Source organism: Rhinoraja longicauda, chromosome 1 (genome assembly GCF_053455715.1).
Source record: "Rhinoraja longicauda isolate Sanriku21f chromosome 1, sRhiLon1.1, whole genome shotgun sequence".
Taxonomy (NCBI): domain Eukaryota; kingdom Metazoa; phylum Chordata; class Chondrichthyes; order Rajiformes; family Arhynchobatidae; genus Rhinoraja; species Rhinoraja longicauda.
Genome location: NC_135953.1, coordinates 141552893 through 141580223, shown reverse-complemented (window position 1 = coordinate 141580223; position 27331 = coordinate 141552893). Strand labels below are relative to the sequence as shown.

The following is a 27331-nucleotide window of genomic DNA, read 5'->3' as shown; positions in this document are numbered from 1 at the left end:
GGTGGATGCACAGAGTCTTTTACCCAGAGTAGGGGAATCGAGGACCAGAGGACATAGGTTGAAGGTGAAGGGGAAAAGATTTAATAGGAATCCGAGGGGTAGCTTTTTCACTCAGAGGGTGGTGGGTGTATGGAACAAGCTGCCAGAGGAGGTAGTTGAGGCTGGGATTATCCCATCGTTTAAGAAACAGTTGGACAGGTACATGGGTAGGACGGGTTTGGAGGGTTATGGACCAAGCGCAGGCAAGTGGGACTAGTGTAGCTGGGACATTGTTGGCCGGTGTGTGCGAGTTGAGCCTGTTTCCACACTGTATCACTCTATGACTCTATGATGGGTGTGGAGGCTTTGGAGAGGGTGCAGAAGAGATTTAGATCATGATAGGAGCAGAATGAGTCCATTTGGCCCATCGAGTCTACTCCGCCGTTCAATCGTGGCTGACCTATATTTCGTTCTCAACCCCATTCTCCTGCCTTCTCTCCCCATAATCTTAGTCGCCCTTCGTGATAAAGAACCTACCAATCTCCGCCTTAAAAATACCACAGCCGTCTGTGGCGTTGAATTCCAGATTCAGCACCTTCTGGCTGAAGACATTTTTCCTGGCCTCCAGTCCGAAGGTGCGTCCTTTCATTCTGAGGCTGTGCCCTCTGGTTCTGGACTCTCCCTTTGTTGGAAACATCCTCTCCACATCCACTCTATCCAGGCCTTTCACTATTCGGCAAGTTTCAATGAGGACCTCCTTCATGCTTCTAAACTCCAGCGAGTACAGGCCCAGTGCCGACAAACGGTCATCATATGTTATGGTCATCAACACCAGGATCATTCTCGTAAACCTCCTCTGGACCCTCTCCAACGCCAGAACATCCTTCCTCAAATATGAGGTCCAAAACTGCTCACAATACTCCAAAAGTGGTCTCAAAAGCACCCGATAAAGCCTTAGCACAATGCTGCCTGGCTTAGAGGGTGCTACCGATTAGGAGAGGTTGGACAGACTTGGATTGTTTTCTCTGGAGCATAGGAGGTTGTGGGGAACCTGATAGAAGTGTATAAAATCATGACAGGCATAGATAGGGTGGACAGTCAGAACCAGGGTTGCCAACTTTCTCACTCCCAAATAAGGGACAAGGTGACGTCACCGCCCGCGCCCCACATGACCTCACCCAGCCAGCGGCCACGTGCTCCCACTCCACCAATGGCAGCCGCCCGGGCCGGGAGGCGGGTCGCTACACAACCTCTGTTAGGCACCGCCCAGGCCTACGGGCCTACACTGTCCGGACCTACAGCGGCCCCTGGGCTACAGCGTCCGGGTCTACAGCGCCGTCCGGGCCTAATACGGGACAAGGGCGGTCCCGTACGGGACAAACCAATTTAGCCCAAAATACGGGATGTCCCGGCTAATACAGGACAGTTGGCGACCCTCGTCAGAACCTTTCTCCCAGGTTTGTAATGCCAAAGACTCGAGGCCATAGCTTAAATGTGAAAGGGGCAACGTTTAAAGATGTGAGGGGCAAACCTTTTACACTGAGGGAGGTGGGTGCGTGGAACGCGCTGCCAGGGCTGGTGGTGGAGGCAGATACAATAGTGGTGTTAGAGAGGTGTTTAGTGGCGTTCAATGGGCTTGAATTCACTGGTATTCACAAAAGTTTTCACCCAGAGATTTGTGTAATTCTCTGCCACAGAAGGCAGTGGAGGCCAATTCACTGGATGAATTTAAAAGAGAGTTAGATAGAGCTCTAGGGGCTAGTGGAATCAAGGGTTATGGGGAGAAGGCAGGCACGGGTTACTGATTGAGAATGATCAGCCATGATCACAATGAATGGCGGTGCGTACAGGCTCGAAGGGCCAAATGGCCTCCTCCTGCATCTATTGTCTGTGTTTAGATGTGCAGGGAATGGGGGGATATGGATCAATCAGGTGCAGGCAGAGGGGATTCACTTGGCATCATGTTCGGCACGGACATTGTGGGCAGAAGGGCCTGTTCCTGTGCTGTACTGTTCCATGTTCTAAATCGCACATCAGTCCACCTACTCTGCTGTTGAGTTTGCTTCAGCAAGAGTTTAAAACATCCCATGCTGATTATCAGGTGTACAATGTGTGACCATATTATCAAATTACTGAATGACAACATTCGGAAGTTGATTTGGCCCTTTCAAGCTTGAAAAGGGTTCAGAAACGATTTACGAGGATGTTGCCAGGACTGTGAGCTATAGGGAGAGGTTGAGTAGGCTGGGTCTCTATTCCATGGAGCGCAGGAGGATGAGGGGAGATCTTATAGAGGTGTATAAAATCATGAGAGGATTAGATCGGGTGGATGCACAGAGTCTTTTACCCAGAGTTTGGGAATCGAGGACCAGAGGACATTGGTTCAAGGTGAAGGGGAAAAGACTTAACAGGAATCCGAGGGGTAACTTTTTCACACAGAGGGCGGTGGGTGTATGGAACAAGATGCCAGAGGAGGTAGTTGAGGCAGGGACTATCCCACCTTTTAAGAAACAGTTGGACAGGTACATGGATAGGACAGGTTTGGGGGGTTATAGACCAAGTGCAGGCAAGTGGGACTAGGGTAGCTGGGACATTGTTGGCCGGTGTGGGTGAGTTGGGCCTGTTTCCACACTGTAATCAATCTATGACTCTCTGTGTGTGTATACAATGGTTTTGGGTAGAACACTCCAGGACATCCCACACCTGGCCTTATTTCACCATCGCCCGAAAAATGTTTTCCATTCACGTTTACACAAGATGACTTTTGAAAGTTATTTTTGGATCTGCTTCTTTGCGACGTATTACTAAACACAGGGACGTGGTTCATAAGTGATTGGAGCAGAATAAGGTCATTCGGCCCATCAAGTCTAGAAACATAGAAACATAGAAAATAGGTGCAGGAGGAGGCCATTTGGCCCTTCGAGCCAGCACCGTCATTCATTGTGATCATGGCTGATCATCCACAATCAGTAACCCGTGCCTGCTTTCTCCCCATATCCCTTGATTCCGCCAGCCCCTCGAGCTCTAACTATCTCCCTTTTAAATTAATCCAGTGATTTGGCTTCCACTGCCCTCTGTGGCAGAGAATTCCACAAATTCACAACTCTCTGGGTGAAAAAGTATCTTCTCACTTCAGTTTTAAATGGCCTCCCCTTTATTCTTAGACTGTGGCCCCTGGTTCTGGACTCCCCCAACATTGGGAACATTTTTCCTCATATGACAGTCCTGTCATCCCGGGGATTAACCTCGTGAACCTACGCTACACTGCCTCAATAGCAAGGATGTCCTTCCTCAAATTAGGAGACCAAAAGAGACCAAAACTGCACACAATACTCCAGATATGGTCTCACCAGGGCCCTATACAACTGCAGAAGGACCTCTTTGCCTTTTTATACACAAATCCTCTCGTTATGAAGGCCAACATGCCATTAGCATTCAATCATGGCTGATCTATTTTTCTCTCTCATTTATCTATCTCTGCCTTAAAAATATCCATTGTCGGCCTCCATAGCCTTCTGTGGCAAAGAATTCCACAGATTCACCCCTCTCTTACTAAAGAAATTCCTCCTCATCTTCCTAAAGGAACGTCTTTTTATTCTTAGGCTTTGCCCTCTGGTCCTAGACTCTCTGACCAGTGGAAACATCCTCTCCACATCCACTCTATCCAGGCCTTTCACTATTCGGTAAGTTTCAATGAGGTCCCCCCTCATCCTTCTAAACTCCAGCGAGTACAGGCCCAGTGCCGACAAACACTCATCATATGTTAACCCACTCATTCCTGGGATCATTCTTGTAAAGACGTGCAGGTTCGTAGGTTAATTGACTGGATAAATGTAAAAAATTGTCCCTAGTGGGTGTAGGATAGTGTTAATGTGCGGGGATCGCTGGGTGGCGCGGACTTGGTGGGCCGAAAAGGCCTGTTTCCGCGCTGTATATATATGATATGATGATGATATGATAAACCTCCTCTGGACCCTCTCCAGAGCCAGGTGGTGGTGGGGTGGGAGGGGAAAGAGTCTGTATAACCTTTGAGCCTGGTTGTGCCATTTAATTAACTGGAAGATACAAGATAGATACAAAATGCTGGAGTAACTCAGCAGGACAGGCAGCATCTCTGGAGAGAAGGAATGGGTCACGTTTCGGGTCCAGACCCTTCTTCAGACTGAGTCAGGGGAGAGCGAGACACGGAGATATGGAAGGGTAAGGTGTGAAAACGACAGATCAAAACAGATGCTGATAAAAGGAGATGTAGACTGGTTCATTGTGGGCTGAGGGGAAGGTGACAACGAGGCACACCATCCGCAAAATTAATCAGGAGGACAGCGAAACGAGTCGGAGAACTAGGGTGGGGGAGGGATGGAGAGAGAGGGAAAGCAAGGGTTATTTGAAGTTAGAGTAATCAATATTCATACCCTTTTCCCCATATACCCGATAATCTATCAATCGCCGATGTAAGTTTTGATCAACCAATCATCATCTGCAACTCAAAACATCTACCAGCTGTTGTAGCCCGACATTTTATCGAGCCACTCTCTCGAAAGTCCTGGGTTTAATGTTTATGTTTATGTTTAGAGATACAGCGCGGAAACAGGCCCTTTCGGCCCACCAGGTCCGCGCCGACCAGCGATCCCCGCACATTAACACTATCCTACACCCACTAGGGACAATTTTTACATTTACCAAGCCAATTAACCTACAAACCTGCACGTCTTTGGAGTGTGGGAGGAAACCGAAGATCTCTGAGAAAACCCACGCAGGTCACGGGGAGAACGTACAAACTCCGTACAGACGGCGCCCGTAGTCGGGATGGAACTCGGGTCTCCGGCCCTGCATTCGCTGTAAGGCAGCAACTCTACCGCTGCGCCACCGTGACCGCCCACTGAGTTAATATTTCACCTCATTCTCTCGATCCTCAACTCCCTGCAGCTGATAGATTCATCCTCTACCTTGGCATTTCAAATTAATATTTTCAAACTACTGGGTGATATTATTCAAAAATGGTCTTCTTAAATTGGGTCAGGAGGACCAGGTATCATCTTCGAAAATTTACATTTGCTGCAGTCTAGTATATCCTTTCAGAAAATGTGGTAGCTAGGACTGCTCACACCACTCAAGCTTACAAGCCAACGGTATGAGCATTACATTCTCAAATTGTAGCCAACTACATTACCATTCCCCTCTCTCCCTTCTTCCCCCATGTAGCAACCCCCCCTCTCTCCTCCCCCCCCCCCAGTGCCGCATCTGGGACTCGCACATCTTTGTCCTGTCCCTTCTCCCTATTTCAACTTTCTTTTAAACCCCCCTCCCCCCCCACCCTTCTCTACAATCAGTCTGAAGAAGGGTCTCAACCCGAAATGTCACCCATTCCTTTTCTCCAGAGATGTTTTCTCTGACCCGCCGAGCTACTTCAGCTGTTTGTGCCTATCTTCGGTTTAAACCAGCATCTGCAGTTCCTTCTTACGTATTAGCAGATTCAATAACTACTTAAAAAGACAAATGTAAACATATACAGTGGGGAGAGGGTTAAGCTCAATTATAGGATAGCTCTTTCAGATATATTGGACTGTTAATTCACGAAAGGACACAGAGTGCTGGAGTAACTCAGGCAGCATCTCTGGAGAACATGGACACAGAGTGCTGGAGTAACTCAGCGGGTCAGGCAGCATCTCTGGAGAACATGGACACAGAGTGTTGGAGTAACTCAGCGGGTCAGGCAGCATCTCTGGAGAACATGGACACAGAGTGCTGGAGTAACTCAGCGGGTCAGGCAGCATCTCTGGAGAACATGGACACAGAGTGCTGGAGTAACTCAGCGGCTCAGGCAGCATCTCTGGAGAACATGGACACAGAGTGTTGGAGTAACTCAGCGGGTCAGGCAGCATCTCTGGAGAACATGGACACAGAGTGCTGGAGTAACTCAGCGGGTCAGGCAGCATCTCTGGAGAACATGGACACAGAGTGCTGGAGTAACTCAGCGGCTCAGGCAGCATCTCTGGAGAACATGGACACAGAGTGCTGGAGTAACTCAGCGGCTCAGGCAGCATCTCTGGAGAACATGGACACAGAGTGCTGGAGTAACTCAGCGGCTCAGGCAGCATCTCTGGAGAACATGGATAGGTGACGTTTTGAGTTGAAACCCTTCTTCAGACCCTGAAACATCACCTATCCATGATCTCCAGGGATGCCACGTGATCTGTTGAGTGACTCCAGCACTCTGTGTCCATGTTCTCCAGAGATGCTGTCCTTTTGTGTATGAACCAGCAGGTCTTATTTCTACATGTAGACTATTAACCCCTTGGTACTTACTGTGAGGCCGTAACGAGGGATACTTAAGTATTGCAGCCAGGACAACCAACTTAACACGCTTGGCAGGTTTACCAGGAGGCCAGAAAATATCTGGAAACAATTGCAAAGAGTTAGCAGGCCGAGATGGCTCCAGTTCTCACTGCGTAGTGTTGTGACATTCCCCTTCACCACCACTGTGCCAAGACTCTATAAACCTCACACACGGCTACTCTGACAGCACCTCCCAAACTCACAACCTCCGCAAGCAGGAAGGCAAGGGCTAGAAGGTGCAATGAGACCAGGGTTGCCAACTGTCCCATATTAGCCGGGACATCCCGTGTTTTGGGCTAAATTGGTTTGTCCCGTATGGGACCGCCCTTGTCCCGTATTAGGCCCGGGGGTCGCTGTCGGCCCGGACGCTGTAGGCCCGGACAGTGTAGGCCCGGACACTGTAGGCCCGGACAGTGTAGGCCCGGACACTGCAGGCCCTGACACTGTAGGCCCAGACACTGTAGGCCCAGACAGTGTAGGTTCGGACACTGCAGGCCCTGACACTGCAGGCCCTGACACTGTGGGCCCTGACAGTGCAGGCCCTGACACTGCAGGCCCTGACATTGCAGGCCCGGACAGTGTAGGCCCGGGACACTGTAGGCCCTGACAGTGTAGGCCCGGACACTGCAGGCCCAGGGGCCGCTGTAAGCCCGGACAGTATAGGCCTGGAGGCCCGGGCGCCACCTAACGGAGGTTGTGTAGCAACCCGCCTCCCGGCCCAGGCGGCCGCCGGTGGAGCGGGAGCACATAGCCGCCGGCTGAATGAGGTCACGTGGAGCGCGGGGCGGTGACGTCACCTTTTGACCCTTATTTGGGAGTGAGGAAGTTGGCAACCCTAAATGAGGCATTGTGCCTTGCAAAATTCCCTTCAAGTCACATACTAACCCAACATCAAAATATATTGCCAGCATTTTACTTCCACTGAGTTTAAATGTCTTGTTTTTAGTTTAGTTTAGAGATACAGCGTGGAAACACCAGCCCTTCAGCCCAACCAAGTCTGTGCCGACCAGTGATCACATCATACGCTGGTTTTATCCTACACACACTAGAGACAATTTACAGAAGTCAATTAACCTGCAAACCTGCACGTCTTTGGAAAGTGAGAGGAAACCGGAGCACCCGGAGAAAACCCCACACGATCATAGGGAGAACGTACAAACTCCGTACAGACAGCACCCGTAGTCAGGATCGAACCTGGATCTCTGGCGCTGTGAGGCAGCAACTCTGCCGCTGCTCCACCGGACCACCGATCTCTGTTCCCAACAGGATTGTCAGAGCACCTTAACCAAAGCTTGTGAGCAGTTCTGGTTGCCCTGCTGAAGGGTGTCACTCAGTTGGAAAAGGTGCAGAAAAGATTAACGAAGACGCTTTCTGAGCTGTGCAGACTTGTGTTATAGGTAGAGGCTGGACAGGCTGGGACTTTATTCTGTGGAAGCTGAGGGGTCGGGTTGGCAACCTTCTCACTCCCAAACACGGGACAAAAGGTGACATCACCGCCCCGCGCCCCACGTGACCTCACCCTGCCTGGGCCGGGAGGTGAGTTGCTACGCAACCTCCGTTAGGCGGCGTACAGGCCTACACTGTCTGGGCCTACAGCGGTCCCCAGGCCTACATTGCCCAGGCCTACACTGTCCGGACCTACACTGTCCGGACCTACAGTGTCCGGGCCTACTGTGTCCGGGCCTACTGTGTCCGGGCCTACACTGTCCGGGCCTACAGTGTCCGGGCCTACAGTGTCCGGGCCTATAGTGTCCGGGGGCCCACAGCCCCCCCCAGGGACTAATATGGGACAAACCAATTTAGCCCAAAATACGGGATGTCCTGGCTGATATGGGACAGTTGGCAACCCTACTGAGGGGTGACCTTATGGAGGTGTACAGGATCATGAGGGGCATGGATAAAGTGAACGCTCACAGTATTTTTCCCAGAGTAGAGGATACTAAAATAGAGGGCAGAGGATTAAGGTGAGAGGGGGGAAATTTAAGAGGGGCAACTTTTTAATTCAGAGGGTAGTCGTATCTGCAACAAGCTGCCAGAGGAAGCTGTAGGCGCCGATACAATTACGATTTTCAGAAGACGTTTGGACAGATATATGGATAGGAAGTGCTTAAAGGCCTACGGCCAAATGCAGGTAAATAGGACTAGCCCAGTATGCCAACTTGATCAGCATGGACAAGGTACGTCGAAGGGCCTGTTTCCATGCTGTATTCCGGAAAAGGAATGCCGCCGTTCAAGATGCCGTTTTATAACACCTTCTCAGAGCAAAGGATGGATGGGCGATACTAGGGGTTGCCAACTTTCTAACTCCCACGGCCACGTACTCCCGCTCCACCAATGGCGGCAGCCCGGGCCATGCAACCTCCTCTGGCAGCTTGTTCCATACACCCACCACCCTCTGTGTGAAAAAGTTACCCCTCGGATTCCTATTAAATCTTTTCCCCTTCACCTTGAACCTATGTCCTCTGGTCCTCGATTCCCCTACTCTGGGCAAGAGACTCTGTGCATCTACCTGATCTATTCCTCTCATGATTTTGTGAAGATAGAAACAAAACATCTTCTGAATACATCATCCAACTTCCTTGTTCCTTATTCTAATTTCTCCTGGCTCTTCCATTAACGAATCAAACTTTATATTTGCTATGTATTTTACTTTCACATATTTTTAAGTAGCCTTTAAGGAGGAGAAAATAGAAGGCATTTGCAAAGGAATGGTTTAGATCTGTGGAACTGATGCGCTACAATGCTGAGAACTACATTCTGCACTCTGTATCTTCCCCTTTGCTCTACCTATTACATTGGAGTTTGGTGTGATTGCATTTATGTACAGTATTATCAGATTTGCGTGGAGACCTGGCTCTGGTTCTATCTATGAGGAGTTTGCACGTTCTCCCTGGGTGTCCGGCTGCTCCGGTTTCCTCCCGCATCCCAACGATGTGCAGGTTTGTGGGTTAATTGACCCTCTGTAAATTGCCCCCTCGTGTGTCGGGAGTGGGTGGAAAAAGTGGGATTTCCGTGCTGTATCTTTCATTTATTCAGCAGGTCAACAAAGCTTTTCACCAGTGTCAACGGGTGATGGATGGTTGGCATGGACCCGGTGGGCCATATATTTCATTCACTCATTCCCCATGCAAACCAAGCTTTTCACTGTACGTCGGCTCACGTGACGATAATAAACCTAAGCTAAAGAGGGAATTAGTTTAGAGATACAGCGCGGAAACAGGCCCTTCGGCCCACCGAGTTCACGCCGACCAGCGATCCCCGCACATTAACACTATCCTACACCCACTAGGGATAATCTTACATTTACCAAGCCAATTAATCTACAAACCTGCACGTCTTTGGAGTGTGGGAGGAAACTGAAGATCTCGGAGAAAACCCACGCAGGTCACGGGGAGAACGTACAAACTCCGTACAGACAGCACCCGTAGTCGGGATGGAACCCGGGTCTCCGGCGCTGCATTCGCTGTAAGGCGGCAACTCTACCGCTGCGCCACCATGATTGAAGGACTCATGCAAAGGCAAGGCTGGATCGGCAGTGAGAGAGATGAACACCCATGACTACTGCATCTGTACACTCTGGTCATTTCATCTGTACACTTCATTGTGATCGTGTACAGTCTTTCCGCTAACTGGATAGCATGCAACAAAAAGATCTTTTCACTGTACACATGACAATAAACTAAACTAAACTAAAGCCTTTGGAGAGGCCAGGAGCAGTTGCTAAATCAGTTTTAGTGTGGAAGTAGGTGACCAAGGTGGCGATTTTAAGATAGGCAAGGCAAGAAGGGTAAGCAAATGTGACTTACGATCATGATAACAAATATTATGCTAATAATGAGATTTGCTATGCCAATAATGTTCTGTCCGGTTGCAACAGCTAGTCCCAGAGAGGTGGCAGTGACGGACACCTGGACTAACGTCAGCATCGCCACGAAAAAGGCTCCGACGTCCAGCCTGAAGCCTGAGAAATCAGAGAACAAAACAGTTCACATCAGCCACGAGTAGGGCTGCCAACTTCCTCACTCCCAAATAAGGGACAAGAGGTGACGCCACCGCCCCGCGCCCCACGTTTCGGGTCACGACCCTTCTTCAGACTGATGTCAGGGGAGGGGGTGGGACAAAGATAGAATGTAGTCAGAGACAGGAAGACTAGTGGCAGAACTGGGAAGGGGGAGGGGATAGAGAGGGAACGCAGGGACTATCTAAAGTTAGAGAAGTCAACGTTCATACCGCTGGGGTGTAAATTACTATGAACATTGACTTCTCCAACTTCAGATAAATTGTACAACTCTCAATTTATTAATTTTGTCTTTTAGCCACTGACAACGGTAAAAAAAATCTTCCCTCCTATTCTGACAGCCTTTTTAAGTTGTAAGGAGCAGAATTGAGCCATTTGGCCCATTGAGTCTACTATGCCATTTTCCTGCCTTCTCCCATTAACCCCTGACGCCCGTGCTAATCTATCAATCCCCAACTTAAAATGCCCATTGGCTTGGCCCCCACAGCCCTGTGGTAATGAGTTCCACAGATTCATCACCCTCTGAAAAGGACTGGACAAGCTTGATGCAGGAAAAATGTTCCCAATGTTGGGGGAGTCCAGAACCAGGGGCCACAGTCTAAGAATAAAGGGGAGGCCATTTAAAACTCAGGTGAGAAGAAACATTTTCACCCAGGGAGTTGTGAATTTGTGGAATTCTCTGCCACAGAGGGCAGTGGAGGCCAATTCACTGGATGGATTTAAAAGAGAGTTAGATAGAGCTCTAGGGGCTGGTGGAATCAAGAGATATGGGGAGAAAGCAGGCACGGGTTACTGATTGTGGATGATCAGCCATGATCACAATGAATGGCGGTGCTGGCTCGAAAGGGCCGAATGGCCTCCTCCTGCACCTATTTTCTTTGTCTATATTCTATGTTTTGACCAAAGAAATTCCTCCTCATTTCGTTTTAAAGATAAAGTGTGAAATCAGACTATTCGGCCCATCGAGTTAGCACCGAACAGCAATCGCCGCACATTAATACTATCCTACACACACTGGGGATAATTTTACAACTATACCAAGCCAATTAACCAACAAACCTGTACGTCTTTGGAGTGTGGGAGGAAACCGAAGATCTCGGAGAAAACCCACGCAGGTCACGGGGAGAACGTGCAAACTCCGTACAGACAACGCTGGACAGCAGCTCTACAGCTGCGCCACCGTGCCACCTCATCCCCTTTCTAAGGAGGCATTTCTATAGTCAGAGGGTGGCGACCTTTGTCTCTTTTTCACCTCTAGTCTGTAACTATCTCCATCCCTCCCCCCCATCAACTGTATCCACTTATCACTTTCTAGGCTTTGTCCCATCCCCACCTCTCTTTTCCAGCTTTCTTCCCTCTAATCCATCAGTCTGCAGAAGGGTCCCAACCAAAAACGTCATCAGTCCATTCCATCCACAGATGCTGCCTGACCCGCTGAGTTACTCCAGCACTCTGTGTCCATGTTCTCCAGAGATGCTGCCTGACCCGCTGAGTTACTCCAGCACTCTGTGTCCATGTTCTCCAGAGATGCTGCCTGACCCGCTGAGTTACTCCAGCACTCTGTGTCCATGTTCTCCAGAGATGCTGCCTGACCCGCTGAGTTACTCCAGCACTCTGTGTCCATGTTCTCCAGAGATGCTGCCTGACCCGCTGAGTTACTCCAACACTCTGTGTCCATGTTCTCCAGAGATGCTGCCTGACCCGCTGAGTTACTCCAGCACTCTGTGTCCATGTTCTCCAGAGATGCTGCCTGACCCGCTGAGTTACTCCAGCACTTTGGGTTTTGATCAAAATTCCAGCATCTGCAGTCTCTTGTGTTTCCATAAAAGTCAATTATTGATTTTTAACATATATCATTTGTTTTAATTTATGAAAGGGATAGAAGATATCCATGCCAGAAAAAATCACTGATTGCCACATTGGCAAATAAATTATTGCTCATAATAATTTTTTGAGATGGCTACTACTTTAATGTAGAGGACACAGAAACAGCAGCAGGCCATTCATCCCTTCAGACTTGTACTGTCATTCCAACAGATCGTGGCCAACTTGGGTCTGGGAATTTTGCCACTATCTAGACTTCCACCATCCTTCATTCAGTGTGGCACCATCACTAAATAGTCTCACCCCTAAAGTAATGGCAAAAGTGTCATCTTTTCCAGTTGCCATTAATACACTGTGTACACTTTATTTATTATTATTATTTTTTTAATAACAAATACTTTATTCCAAAACAAAAACAAACATACAAAGTAGTAACGCGATCAAATCAAACGCTGCCCGTATCGGCAGTTTACCAACAACACAGTTATCAGAGTGAAATCCCGCCAACTTTGGGTCAGTAATACACTCGCCCCCCGCGGTGACCAGCGTTCACGGGAGGCCTCCACCGTCCCCGTGAACACCGCGTGTGCGTGTTCCCTCTCCAGGGACACGCGGGCACGGACGTAGGCCCGGGAGAGGGGCGGGCAGCCGACCCCAGTGTGGCCGTCAACTACCCGCTGCCTGGACCCGCGAACGGCCATCTTGTCCAGGCCCAGGAGCATACCGACAGGGAGAACCCCCCCACTCCCTCCTGACCCTCCCCCTCTCTGTACCGGGTGCCCAAAAATCAGGAGCGTGGGGCTAAAATGGAGCCAAAACGTGAGGAGTAGTCCCTTCAGATACTCGAACAGGGGCCGCAAACTCTCACACTGTAAGTACAAATGGTACACGGTCTCTTCCTCACCGCAGAAGTGCACTGAGTTCAGTAGGAGTGATCTTACACTGTGGAACAGATCTTCCAGTCATTAATTGGTTGTTTATTGAGGTAGTTGTACAAACCAGGAGATGAACGTACCAGGTTTTCCTAATACTGCATTTCAAGTTGTAGCTTGCGGCTGTACCTGGTCTGGTGAGAACTGTATGCTCTCCCTCTCACCAGAGCCTGCCCTTTCCTGTCCCCTATGCCCCCAACATGTACACCACCCTGTGCATCTCACGACTCCCCCCCAAGTGTCCAAAATAATACTGCAAGCTATATCTAAGCAAAATAATATGATAAGCCAACAATTGGTTGGAAAGACTGGGCTTGTATTCACTAGAGTTTAGAAGGATGATAGGGGATCTTACAGAGACGTACAAAATTCTAAAAGGACTGGACAAGCTAGATGCAGGAACAATTGTTCCCAATGTTGGGGGAGTCCAGAACCAGGGGCCACACAGTTTAAGAATAAAGGGGAGGCCATTTAAAACTGAGGTGAGAAAAACCTTTTTCACCCAGAGAGTTGTGAATCTGTGGAATTCTCTGCCACAGAAGGCAGTGGAGGCCAATTCACTGGATAAATTTAAAAGGGAGTTAGATAGAGCTCTAGGGGCTAGTGGAATCAAGGGATATGGGGAGAAGGCAGGCACGGGTTACTGATTGTAGATGATCAGCCATGATCACAGTGAATGGCGGTGCTGGCTCGAAGGGCCGAATGGCCACCTCCTGCACCTATTTTCTATGTTTCTATGTTTAATTATGACTTTTAAGAGAGGGTTGAATAGATTAATGGATTATAAGGCCTTCGAGAGACATGGGACAATACAGGCAAAAGGGTTGAGCCCAGTATGCCAACTTGGTTGGCATGGACAAGGTGGGCAGAAGGGCCTGTTTCTGTGCCCGAAACATCACACAATCCTTCTCTTCAGAGATGCTGCCTGTCCCGCTGTGCATTACTCCAGCATTTCGTGTCTACCTTCTGTGCTACGATTCTTGTCTTAAGACAATTCAAATTATGTTGTAAAGTCAGAGCCATAGAGTGATACAGTGTGGAAACAGGCCCTTCGGCCCAACTCGCCCACACCGGCCAACAATGTCCCAGGTACCCTAGTCCCACTTTGCCTGCGCTTGGTCAATAACCCTCCAAACCTGTCCTATCCATGTACCTGTCCAACTGTTTCTTAAACGATGGGATAGTCCCTGCCTCAACTACCTCCTCTGGCAGTTTGTTCCATACACCCACCACCCTCTGTGTGAAAAAGTTACCCCTCGGATTCCTATTAAATCTTTTCCCCTTCACCTTGAACCTATGTCCTCTGGTCCTCGATTCCCCTACTCCGGGTAAAAGACTCTGTGCATCTACCCGATCTATTCCTCTCATGATTTTGTACACCTCTATAAGATCTCCCCTCATCCTCCTGCGCTCCATGGAATAGAGACCCAGCCTGCTCAACCTCTCCCTGTAGCTCACACCCTTTACCTCTCAAACCTTTCCCAGTTTGCAATTTTCACTTCAGGATATTCAAGTAAGTCTAGGTTTGACTCCAGATTGAAAGCGATGATTTTTTGTGCTTACCTATCATGAAGTAGATGACGAATGTGAATATGATGGATGGCACTGCCCTCATGGGTATCAGGTCTACAAATAATTTTGCCAAGAAATAGGAAATTATCCTGTAGTATCCACTGATGTACTCATGCCTGCAATTAAAAATAACAGTTTGTAGGTTGATTGGCTTGGTAAATGTCAAAATTGTCCCTAGTGGGTGTAGGATAGTGTTAATGTGCGGGGATCGCTGGTCGGCGCGGACCCGGTGGGCCGAAGGGCCTGTTTCCGCGCTGTATCGCTAAACTAAACTAAAGCACTATGATCAACTAGCACATTTTAAAAATATATTTGTAATCTATGCAGACTGCACCATTGAATATTTTGTTTAGTTTACTGAGGTACAGTGGAAACGTTTCTTTCTTGCGTGCTACCCAGTCAGCAGAAGGACTACAGAAGATTACAATCAAGCCGTCCACAGTGTACAGATACATGATCACAGGAATAACGTTTAGTGCAAGGTAAAGTCCAGTAAAGTCCGATTAAAGATAGTCCGAGGGTCTCCAATGAGGTAGATGGGAGGTCAGGACCGCTCTCTAGTTGGTGATAGGATGATAACAGCCGGGGAGAAACTGTCGATGGATCTGGAGATGTGCGTTTCCACACTTCTGTACCTCTTGCCTGATGGGAGAGGGGAGAAGAGGGAGTGATCGGGGGTGAGACTGGTCCTTGATGATGCTGCTGGCCTTGCCGAGGCAGCGTGAGGTGTAGATGGAGTCAATGGAAGGGAGGTTGGTTTGTGTGATGGTCTGGGCTGCGTCCACAACTCTCTGCAATTTCTTGCGGCCTTGGATGGAGCTGTTCCCAAACCAAGCTGTGGTGCATCCTGATAAAATGCTTTTCATGGCGCAGCTGTAGAAGTTGGTGAGAGTTGGTGGGGACATGCCGAACCTCCTAAACCTTCCAAATAAATATTTGCTATGTTTTAATTTTTAATTCAGAAACTTCATCTGTTGCTACCACAAACCTGAATTTCAGGCACTCAGTTTTGAGACATAAGGATACACCGATCAGCCAAAGCATTATGACCTGATGAGCCAAAACATTATGCCCACCTGCCTAATATGTTGTTGGTCCTCCGTGTGCAGCCCCATACGCAGCAGGGTGCGATGCACTGTGTATTGTGACACATTCCTCTCATGACCACCATTAACATTTTCTGTGACTTGTGCCACAGTCGACCTTCTGTCGGTTCGGACCAGACGGGATAGCCTTCGTTGCCCTCGCGCATCGATGAGCCTTGGGCGCCCAACACCCTGTCTGTCGCCGGTTTGTGGTTTGTCCCTCCTCGGACCACTGTCGGTAGGTACTCACCACTGCTGACCGGGAGCACCCCACAAGCCTTGCCGTTTCACAGATGCTCTGACCCAGTCGTCTGGCCATAACAATTTGGCCCTTGTCAAAGTCGCTCAGGTCTTTACTCCTGCCCATTTCTCCTGCATGCAACATATCAACTTCAAGAACTGACTGTTCACTTGCTGCCTAATATATCCCACCCCTTGACAGGTGCCATTGTAACAAGATAATCAATGTTATTTACTTCGCCTGTCAGTAGTCATAATGTTTTGGCTGATCGGTGTATTGTGTTGCTCGTGAAAGTCGACCTCCATGTTTCTTCCACGATTCCAATTATAGATGTGCATAAAATGGAGAGGGTGAATACAGAGTCTTGTTCCCCAGGGTAATCAAGAACTGGTGGGCACAGGTTTAAGGTGAGAGGAGAAAGATTTAACAGGAAGCCGAGGGGCATCCTTCTTATACAGAGGCGGGTTGGTATATGGAACGAGCTGCCAAAGGAGGTGGGCAACTATCTGAGATGGGGCATCTTGATCGGCGTCGACGAGTTTAGTTCAGTTCAGTTTAGAGACAGAGCGCAGAAACAGGCCCTTTCGGCCCACCGGGTCCGCGCCGACCAGCGATCCCCGCACATTAACACTATCCTACATCCACTAGGGACAATGTTTACATTTACCAAGCCAATTAACCTACAAACCTGCACGTCTTTGGAGTGTGGGAGGAAACCGAAGATCTCGGAGAAAACCCACACAGGTCACGGGGAGAACGTACAAACTCCATACAGACAGCACCCGTAGTCGGGATGGAACCCGGGTCTCCGGCGCTGCATTCGCTGTAAAGCGGCAACTCTACCGCTAAGCCACCGTGACCGCCCTAACAGTTGTGCTATAGGGCCTGTTTCATGCTGAACGACGCGACCACAGCATTTAACAGACTTTACCACTTTTGGTTCTGTAAAAGTGATGAGTTAAAGGGCTACACAACGGGTAAACACGTCCTGATGCAGGAACAATGTTCCCAATGTTGGGGGAGTCCAGAACCAGGGGCCACAGTCTAAGAATAAAGGGGAGGCCATTTAAAACAGAGGTGAGAAGGAACTTTTTCACCCAGAGTTGTGAATTTGTGGAATTCTCTGCCACAGAAGGCAGTGGAGGCCAATTCACTGAATGAATTTAAAGGAGAGTTAGATAGAGCTCTAGGGGCTAGTGGAATCAAGGGATATGGGGAGAAGGCAGGCACGGGTTACTGATTGTGGATGATCAGCCATGATCACAATGAATGGCGGTGCTGGCTCGAAGGGCCAAATGGCCTCCTCCTGCACCTATTTTCCATGTTTCTATGTCCTTGTCCATGTTGACCAAGTTGGCATTCTGCTCTTGTCTTTGAGGGAGGGAGGGAGGGAGGGAGGGAGAGGGGAGGGAGAGGGGAGGGGGGGAGCGAGGGGGGGGGGGGGGGGAGGAGAGGGTGCTGCACCAATGCAGGAGAGGTTTGGGCCCAATGGGTCCACTTGATCTAGTATTTTTTTTAAGTCATAATATTATCCACTTCTCTCATTTCCCCTGGGAGTATTGTGTTCAGTTTTGGTCACACTGCTACAGGAGCAATACTGATAAGCTGGAAAGGATGCTGAGAAGATATACGAGGATATTGCCAGGACTCAAGGGGCCTGAGCTATGGGGAGAAGTTGGGCAGGCTAGGGCTTTATTCCTTGGAGCGTAGGAGGATGAAGGGTTCACAAGTTATACGACACGATACGATGGAACTTTACTAATCCCGGGAGGGAAATAGATCTGCCAACAGTCATAAAAACACAAGATACATGAAACATGAAATTAAAGTGACGAATGGAAAGGATTGGGGATGTGCAAAGATTGGACTAGGAGTAGAATTGGGCCATTTGGCTCGTCGAGTCCACTCCGCCATTCAAACATGGCTGATCTCTGCCTCCTAATCCCATTTTCCTGCCTTCTCCCCATAACCCTCGACACCCGTTCTAATCAAGAAATCATGAGGTAGGATGATCTTATAGAGGTGTACAAGACCGTGAGAGGAATAGATAGGGTGAATGCACAGACTCTTTTACCCAAAGTAGGGGAATTAAGAATGAGAGGGCACAGGTTTAAGGTGAGATGGACAACGTTTTCACTTACAGCCGGGCGCCTGTATGGAACAAGCTGTAACCCACCTCCACCAACAGTGGGGCGGTCACGGTGGCGCAGCGGTAGAGTTGCCGCCTCACAGCGAATGCAGCGCCGGAGACCCGGGTTCCATCCCGACTACGGGCGCCGTCTGTACGGAGTTTGTACGTTCTCCCCATGACCTGCGTGGGTTTTCTCCGAGATCTTCGGTTTCCTCCCACACTCCAAAGACGTGCAGGTTTGTAGGTTAATTAGCTTGGTGTAGGTGTAAATTGTCCCTAGTGGGTGTAGGATGGTGTTAATGTGCGGGGATCGCTGGTCGGTGCGGACCCGGTGGGCCGAAAGGGCCTGTTTCCGCGCTGTATCTCTAAACTAAACTAACAGGCTAGGCCGCAATTTGAAGTACTGCGTGCAGTTATAGTCGCATCATTACATGAAATGATGTGGAGGCTTTGGTGAGGGTGCAGAGGAGGTTTACCAGAACGATGCCTGGATTAGGGGGTATCAGCTACAGGGAGAAGTTGGGCAGACCTGGATTGTTTTCTTCGGAGTGTTGAAGGTTGAGGGGAGATCTGACACAAGTATTTAAAATTATGAGTAGAATAGATAGTGCAGGCAGTCAGAACCTGTTTCCCAGAATGGAAATGACTAAGGCTAAAGGACACAGCTTTATGGAAAGAGGGGGAAGGTTAAAGGAGATACACAGGTAGGGGTTGCCAACTTCCTCACTCCCAAATAAGGGACAAAAGGTGACATCACCGCCCCGCTCCCCACGTGACCTCACCCAGCCAGCGGCCATGTGCTCCCGCTCCTCCAATGGTGACCGCCCGGGCCAGGAGGCTGGTTGCTATGCAACCTTCGTTAGGCGGTGCCCGGGCCTCTGGACCTACACTGTCTGGGCCTACACTGTCTGGGCCTACAGTGTCCGGGCCTACACTGTCCGGGCCTACGGCGTCCGGGCCTACGGGGTCCGGGCCTACGGCGTCTGGGCCTACGGCGTCCGGGCCTACGGCGTCCGGGCCTACGGCGTCCGGGCCTACGGCGTCCGGGCCTACGGCGTCCGGGACTACGGCGTCCGGGCCTACAGCGTCCGGGCCTACACTGTCCAGACCTACAGCGTCAGGGCCTACAGCGCCCCCCGGGCCTAATACGGGACAAGGGCGGTCCCGTACGGGACAAACCAATTTAGCCCAATATACGGGATGTCCCGGCTAATACGGGACAGTTGGCAACCCCTATGTGCAGGGCAAGTGTTTTCTCGTTACACAGTGAGTAGTGGGTGAAGTGAAATCAATCAACTGTTACTTACATGAAAATCTTCTTTTCGCTGACAAATAATTCAATCACAGAGATGCTGGTGAAGCACTGGTTTGTAGTCAGGAAAAACATTGCGCCTACTCTGAAATGAAACAGAAGTTAGTGTATGATTTTATACTGTACTGGCCATCAACATCGACAACTGTTTACATTGCACCTTCAACACAATTAGTTTAGTTTAATGTAGAGATACAGCATTGAAACAGGCCCTTCTGCCCACCGAGTCCACGCTGACCATCGATCACCCCATACACTCAACTTTAGAAGGATGAGAGGGGTTCTTATAGAGACGTACAAAATTATAAAAGGACTGGACAAGCTAGATGCAGGAAAAATGATCCCAATGTTGGGGGAGTTCAGAACCAGAGGCCACAGTCTAAGAATGAAGGGGAGGCCATTTAAAACTGAGGTGAGAAAAAACTTTTTCACCCAGAGAGTTGTGAATTTGTGGAATTCTCTGCCACAGAGGGCAGTGGAGGCCAATTCACTGGATGAATTTAAAAGAGAGTTAGATAGAGCTCTAGGGGCTAGTGGAATCAAGGGATATGGGGAGACGGCAGGCACGGGTTACTGATTGTGGATGATCAGCCATGATCACAATGAATGGCTGTGCTGGCTCGAAGGGCCAAATGGCCTCCTCCTGCACCATTGTCTGTGTTTCTATGTTATTCCACTCCCTACACACTAGGGACAATTTACAGTGAGCCAATTTACCTACAAACCGGCACGTCTTTGGAATGAAACCGGAGCACCCGGAGGAAGCCCACGTGGTCACTGGGAGAATGTACAAAGTCCACACAGACAACACCCGAGGTCAGGATTGAACCTGGGTCTCTGGTGCTGTGAGGCAGCGGCTCTACCCGCTGTGCCGCCCCCATTTAACATCATGAAACGTTCTAAGGTGCTTCACAACAGCATCGCCAGACTAAATCTGACACCAAGCCACAGTGCGGTGAAATGACTGGTTAAAGGAGGGGAGTATGGAGGGGCAGCACGGTGGCACAGCGGTAGAGTTGCTGCCTCACTGCGCCAGAGACCCGGGTTCCATCCCGACTACGGGCGCAGTCTGTTTGTACGGAGTTTGTACCTTCGCCCCGTGACCTGCGTGGGTTTTCTCCGGGTGCTCCGGTTTCCTCCCACACTCCACAAAGACGTGCGAGTTAGAAGGCCGATTGGCTTCTGTAAATTGTGTAAAGTGTGCAGGATGGAAATAGTGTGCTGAGCGATCGCTGGGCGGCGCAGGCTCGCTGGGCCGAAGGGCCTGTTTCTGCGCTGTATCTCTAAACTAAACTAAACAGAGGATATTATAGACGCAGCAACTAAAACCATACTCCCCCACAAGTAACGTGAAGTCACCTGAGGCTCGAAGCAGACTAACCTTCGGAAATAGAGTGGCAGTCAGAACCCTTTCACTAGCAATGATAGAGGGCATAGGTTTAAGGTGAGAGGCGCAAATTTTAAAGGAGACTAGACCACGTGGACCCGTTGGGCCCAAACCTCTCCTCCCTCCCCCCTCACCCCTCCCCTTCCCGCTCCTCCCACTCCATCCCCTCAACCCCCCCCCCCCTTATTCTCCCTCCTTCCCCCCTACCTCCGTTGGAGATAGATCTAAACTTTTAAATGTGAATAACTTTAAAAATATAACACCGATTTCAATGAAACTTCTTCCATTAGCATCAAAGGGACGACGATGAGTAAGGTGGGCCTAAAATTGTCGCGCTATCGTGCACCGTTCTGGCTGTTGTTCAGGAACAAACAAACAAACAAACGAGAGTTTAAGTATATAGATGTGCGGGGTGTGTTTTGCTTTTACACACAGAGTGGTGGGTGCCTGGAACGCATTGCCAGGCATTCACTCTCTGTGAAATAAACTTGCCCCACACATCTATTTTAAACGTTGCCCCTCTCACCTGAAAGCTATGCCCTCTGGAATTTGATTTTTTTCATCCTGGGGAAAAAGGTTCCGGCTGTCCACCCTACCTATGCCTTTTGCCATTTTATATACTTCTATGAGGTTTCCCTGCAACCTCCGGCGATCCAGAGACAACAATCCAAGTCCGCTCCCTGTTCTGATACACCCTAATCCGGGCAATATTCTGGTGGACCTCTTTGTAGGGTTGCCATCTATCTCACTCCTAGATAAGGGACAAGGTAACGTCGCCGCTCCGCGCCCCACGTGACCTCACCCAGCCAGCGGCCACGTGCTCCCGCTCCACCAATGGCGGCCGCCCGGGCCGGGTGGCGGGTTGCTACGCAACCTCCGTTAGGCGGCGCCGGGCCTCCAGGCCTACACTGTCTGGACCTACAGTGTCCGGGCCTACAGTGTCCGGTGTTGGGAAAAAAACTGGTTAAAATTGAAGGTAGACACACAATGCTGGAGTAACTCAGCGGGTCAGGCAGCATCTCGGGAGAGAATGAATGGGTGACGTTTCAGGTCGAGACCCTTCTTCAGACTCAAATCATCAGGGTCTCGACCCGAAATGTCACCCATTCCTTCTCTCCCATTGTGTGTCTACCTACACTGTCTGCGGTCCCCGGCCTACAGTGTCTGGGCCTACAGTGTCCGGGCCTACAGTGTTCGGGCCTACAGTGTCCGGGCCTACATTGTCAGGGCCTACAGTGTCAGGGCCTACAGTGTCCGGGCCTACAGTGTCCGGGCCTACAGTGTCCGGGCCTACAGTGTCAGGGCCTACAGTGTCAGGGCCTACAGTGTCCGGGCCTACAGTGTCCGGGCCTACAGTGTCCGGGCCTACAGTGTCCGGGCCTACAGTGTCCGGGCCTACAGTGTCAGGGCCTACAGTGTCAGGGCCTACAGTGTCCGGGCCTACAGTGTCCGGGCCTACAGTGTCCGGGCCTACAGTGTCCGGGCCTACAGTGTCCGGGCCTACAGTGTCCGGGCCTACAGTGTCCGGGCCTACAGTGTCCGGGCCTACAGTGTCCGGGCCTACAGTGTCCGGGCCTACAGTGTCCGGGCCTACAGTGTCCGGGCCTACAGTGTCCGGGCATACAGTGCCATCCGGGCCTATAGTGTCCGGGCCTACAGTGTCCGGGCATACAGTGTCCGGGCCTACGGTGTCCGGGCATACAGTGCCATCCGGGCCAAATACATGATAAGTATGGGACAAACCAATTTAGCCCAAAATATGGGATGTCCCGGCTAATACGGGACAGTTGGCAACCCTAGCTGTTTGCACCCTCTCTAGCTATCCATCGCATAGACAGCTAGAGAGCTAGCGAGCTAGATAGCCCGTAAGCCCGATAGCTAGATAGCCCGCAAGTCCGATAGCTAAATAGCTAGATAGCTAAAGAGGAAGATAGATGGCTGGAAAGTTAGAGAGCAAGGTTGCTCGAGACCCAGCTAGCGAATTGGGTAGAGAGCAAGATACCTAGATTTCAAGCGGGATAGCTGGATTGCTTGCTGGCTAGCAGGCTCGCTGGATAGCTGGATATCTAGATAGCTAGATAACTAGCTGTACAGCTAGATACAAAGTCATAGTCTGCACAACCTCTCCCTCTGGTTCAGGCCCTCCTGACATCTTCCCCGTAAATCTTCTCTGCACTCCTTCCAGCTTAATGACATCCTTCCCACAGCAGGGTGACCAAAACTGAACATGATACTCCGATTGCGGCCTCACCAACGTCTTGTACAACTGTAAACATAACATCCCAACTTCTATACTCAATACCATGAATGATGACAAGGCCAATGTACCGAAAGCCTTCTTGACCACCCTGTCTACCTGTCTCGCCACCCTCATGAACTTCGTACCTGCTCTCCTAGATCTGTCTGGTCTACAACACTCCCCGTGGGCCTGCCATTCACTGTGAAGGTCCTGCCCAGATCTGACTTCCCAAAATGCAACACCTCGCACTTATCTCCATGGACTATTGCTCAGCCCTTCTGGCCAACTGATCCCAATCCTGCTGTGATCTTTCAAGACGACCTCCTGGACAACGAGGAACTACTGTGAATGGGTGATTGATGGACTCAGTGGGCCGAAGGGCATGTTTTTGTGCTGTAACTTTAAACTAAACTAAATTGCTCGATGTTAATGCAATGTTGTTGTCAACAGCCAACCATCATATTTTTCTCAATCTTAAACTTCACAATTAGGTGGCGGAGTCTTTGACTACTATTTATTCACAAAATGCTGGAGTAACTCAGCAGGTCAGGCAGCATCTCGGGAGAGAAGGAATGGGTGACGTTTCGGGTCGAGACCCTTCTTCAGACCCAAAACGTCACCCATTCCTTCTCTCCCGAGATGCTGCCTGACCTGCTGAGTTACTCCAGCATTTTGTGAATAAATCGATTTGTACCAGCATCTGCAGTTATTTTCTTATATATATGTCTTTGACTACTAACCTGTTTTGAATTCCAGCCATGTTATTTTCCACTTGAAAGAATATGGCTCCAACCATCAACCCAAGGGCCAAGGAAACCATCACCTAATAAAATGGAGCAAAATAGATCACAATCAATCAAATGTTTTAGGATGGTCTTCGATCTTCCATTCCTCATTTGTCAATGCATTTTCTCTCTTGCTTCAGAGATTCCTTGGTAGGCTAACGCTATGGTTGCCAACTGTCCCGTATTAGCCGGGACATCCCGTATTTTGGGCTAAATTGGTTTGTTCCGTACGAGATCGCCCTTGTCCCGTATTAGGCCCGGGGGGTGCTGTCGGCCCGGGCGCTGTAGGCCCGGACGCTGTAGGCCCGGAGGCTGTAGGCCCGGACATTGTAGGCCCGGACGCTGTAGGCCCCGACGCTATAGGTTTCCAACATTTTAGCTCCGGACAGTCTAGGTCCATAGGCCCGGGCGCCTCCTGACGGAGGTTGCATAGCAACCCGCCTCCCGGCCCGGGTGGCCGCCATTGATGAAGCAAGAGCATGTGGCCGCTGGCTGGGTGAGGTCACGCCTTGGGAGTGAGATAGTTGGCACCCCTAGTTAACGCCATTCCATGGACACAGTTTGCCTTCTGCTCCATTATCTTCGTCATGCATCATGGAGGGAGGTCCTTCGGCCCAACCTGTCCATGCTGACCGAGGTGCCCCAGCTAAGCCAGTCTCATTTTCCCATGTCAGGCCCATAGCCCCTTAAACCTGTCCTATAGAGTGAGGCCCAGCGCAAATTGGAGCAGCACCTCATATTTCGCTTGGGTAGTTTACACCCCAGCGGTATGAACATTGACTTCTCTAACTTCAGATACCCCTTGCTTTCCCTCTCTCTCCATCCCCTCCCTCTTCCCAGTTCCCCCACCAGTCTTACTGTCTCCGACTACATTCTATCTCTGTACCGCCCACTCCCCTGACATCAATCTGAAGAAGGGTCTCGACCCGAAATGTCACTCGTTTCCAGAGATGCTGCCTGACCCGCTGAGTTACTCCAGCACTCTGTGTCCATGTTCTCCAGAGATGCTGCCTGACCCGCTGAGTTACTCCAGCACTCTGTGTCCATGTTCTCCAGAGATGCTGCCTGACCCGCTGAGTTACTCCAGCACCATGTACCTGTCCAAATGTCTGTTATCGCATCTGCCTTAACTACCTCCTCTGGCAGCTTGTTCCATACACCCACCACCCTCTGTGTGAATACGTTGCCCTTCAGGTTCTTATTGCCTTTCCCCTCTCACCTTAAACCTATGTCCTCTGGTTCTTGTTCCTCAACTCTGGGTAAAAGACTGTGCATTCACCATATCTATTCCTTTCGTGATTTTGTATAAGATCATGTACAAGATATGCTCTCTACAAGATCACCCCTCATCCTCCTGCGCTCCAAGGAATAAAGTCCTCGCCTGCCCAACCTCTCCCTGTAGCTCAGGCCCTCGAGTCCTGGGTGGGATGACCTATAAACAGCCAGCACAACTAATGCTGGTCCCACTCTGACACTATCTGACCTGCTGAGTTCCTGCAGCACTGTGCGTTTTATTCCAGCAGTAACATTGTCTTCCCTTCACATAATGGGGGGCATTAGACAGCTGCAGAATTCTTATCACCCTCAACATAAGTAACTAAGCATATAGAAACATAGAAACATAGAAAACAGGTGCAGGAGGAGGCCATTTGGCCCTTCCAGCCAGCACCGCCATTCATTGTGATCATGGCTGATCATCCACAATCAGTAACCCGTGCCTGCCGTCTCCCCATATCCCTTGATTCCACTAGCCCCATGTGCTCAATCTAACTCTCTTTTAAATGCATCCAGTGAATTGGCCTCCACTGCCCTCTGTGGCAAAGAATTCCACAAATTCACAACTCTCTGGGTGAAAAAGTTTTTTCTCACCTCAGTTTTAAATGGCCTCCCCTTTATTCTTAGACTGTGGCCCCTGGTTCTGGACTCCCCCAACATTGGGAACATTTTTACTGCATCTAGCTTGTCCAGTCCTTTTATAGTTTTATACGTTTCTATAAGATCCCCTCTCATCCTTCTAAACTCCAGTGAATACAAGCCCAGACCTTCCAATCTTTCCTCATTTGACAGTCCCCTCGTCCCCAGGTAGATTAACCTCGTGAATCTACGCTGCACTGCCTCAAAAGCAAAGATGTCCTTCCTCAAATTAGGAGACCAAAACTGTACACAATATTCCAGATGTGGTCTTACCAGGGCCCTATACAACTGCAGAAGGACCTCTTTGCTTCTATACTCAAGTATTCTCGTTAGGAAAGCCAACATGCCATTAGCTTTCTTCACAGCCTGCTGTACCTGCATGTTTACTTCCAGTAATGTGAAAACCTTCCCTAACCTGTCACCTGGTCACCATTACTTAAACTAGCGGGACCATCAAGGAATTCTACTCAAAGGGCAATAAGAGCAGACATCGACTAACCCTTGTGAGGTGTTAGAGGGAGGTTGGGAAGGCTAGGACTTTATTCCTTGGAGCGCAGCAAGCTAAGGGACTATTTTAGAGAGGTGTATAAAATCATGAATAGATATGGTGTATGCACAGAGCTTTTACCCAGGCTAGTGGAATCAAGAACTAGAGGGCGTAGGTTTAAGGTGACGGGGACAAGAAAGTCACGGAGTTGCTGCCTTACAGCGAATGCAGCGCCGGAGACCCGGGTTCCATCCCGACTACGGGCGCTGTCTGTACGGAGATTGTACGTTCTCCCCGTGACCTGCGTGGGTTTTCTCCGAGATCTTCAGTTCCCTCCCACACTCCAAAGACGTGCAGGTTTGTAGGTTAATTGGCTGGGCAAATGTAAAAATTGTCCCTAGTGGGTGTAGTATAGTGTTAGTGTGCGGGGATCGCTGGGCGGCACGGACCCGGTGGGCAACTTTTTCACACAGAGGGCGGTGGGTATATGGAACGAGCTGCCAGAGGGGGTAGTTGAGGCTGGAACTATTACAATGTTTAAAAGACATTTGGACAGGTACATGGACAGGAAAGGTTTCAAATTGTGGCTCCTGACCTTTCTCATCTGCGGCTGAGAATTTATCAAACATTTATGAGTTGCAAATCAGGCAGCATCTCTGGAGAACATGGATAGGTGACGTTTTGGGTCGGGACTCTGCTTCAGACTGAAGCATCACCTGTCCATGTTCTCCACAGATGCTGCCTGACCCGCTGAGTTACTCCAGCACTCTGTGTCCATGTTCTCCAGAGATGCTGCCTGACCCGTTGAGTTACACAACGCCAACTTGGTCAGAATGCCAACTTAATCAGGATGAACAGGGTGGGCCGAAGGGCCTGTTTGCCCATTGTGTTGCCCTTTAACTCCATCACATCAGCAGAACAAAAAGTCGGACGGTCTGTTAGATGCTGTCATTCAGCCTGGGAACAGGCCATCAAGATGCCCCATCTCAGATAGTCCTATCTGCCTACCTCCTCTGGCAGCTTGTTCCATACACCCACCACCCTCTGTGTGAAAAAGTCACCCCTCAGATTACTATTAAATCTTTTCCC

The 27331-nt window shown here is 49.9% G+C and overlaps 1 protein-coding gene across 1 annotated transcript in view; it reads right to left on the bottom strand.

Moving 5' to 3' along the window:
• Positions 1–27331, bottom strand: part of LOC144601035 (broad substrate specificity ATP-binding cassette transporter ABCG2-like) — a 75911-nt gene that overhangs the window by 9155 nt on the left and 39425 nt on the right. The window contains exons 10-14 of the mRNA XM_078412974.1: positions 23797–23879; positions 19426–19515; positions 14653–14777; positions 10122–10276; positions 6286–6375 (exon numbers count right to left, since the gene is read on the bottom strand). Of these exons, the coding sequence (XP_078269100.1) occupies positions 6286–6375; positions 10122–10276; positions 14653–14777; positions 19426–19515; positions 23797–23879 (543 nt within the window). The remainder of the gene's footprint in view (positions 1–6285; positions 6376–10121; positions 10277–14652; positions 14778–19425; positions 19516–23796; positions 23880–27331) is intronic.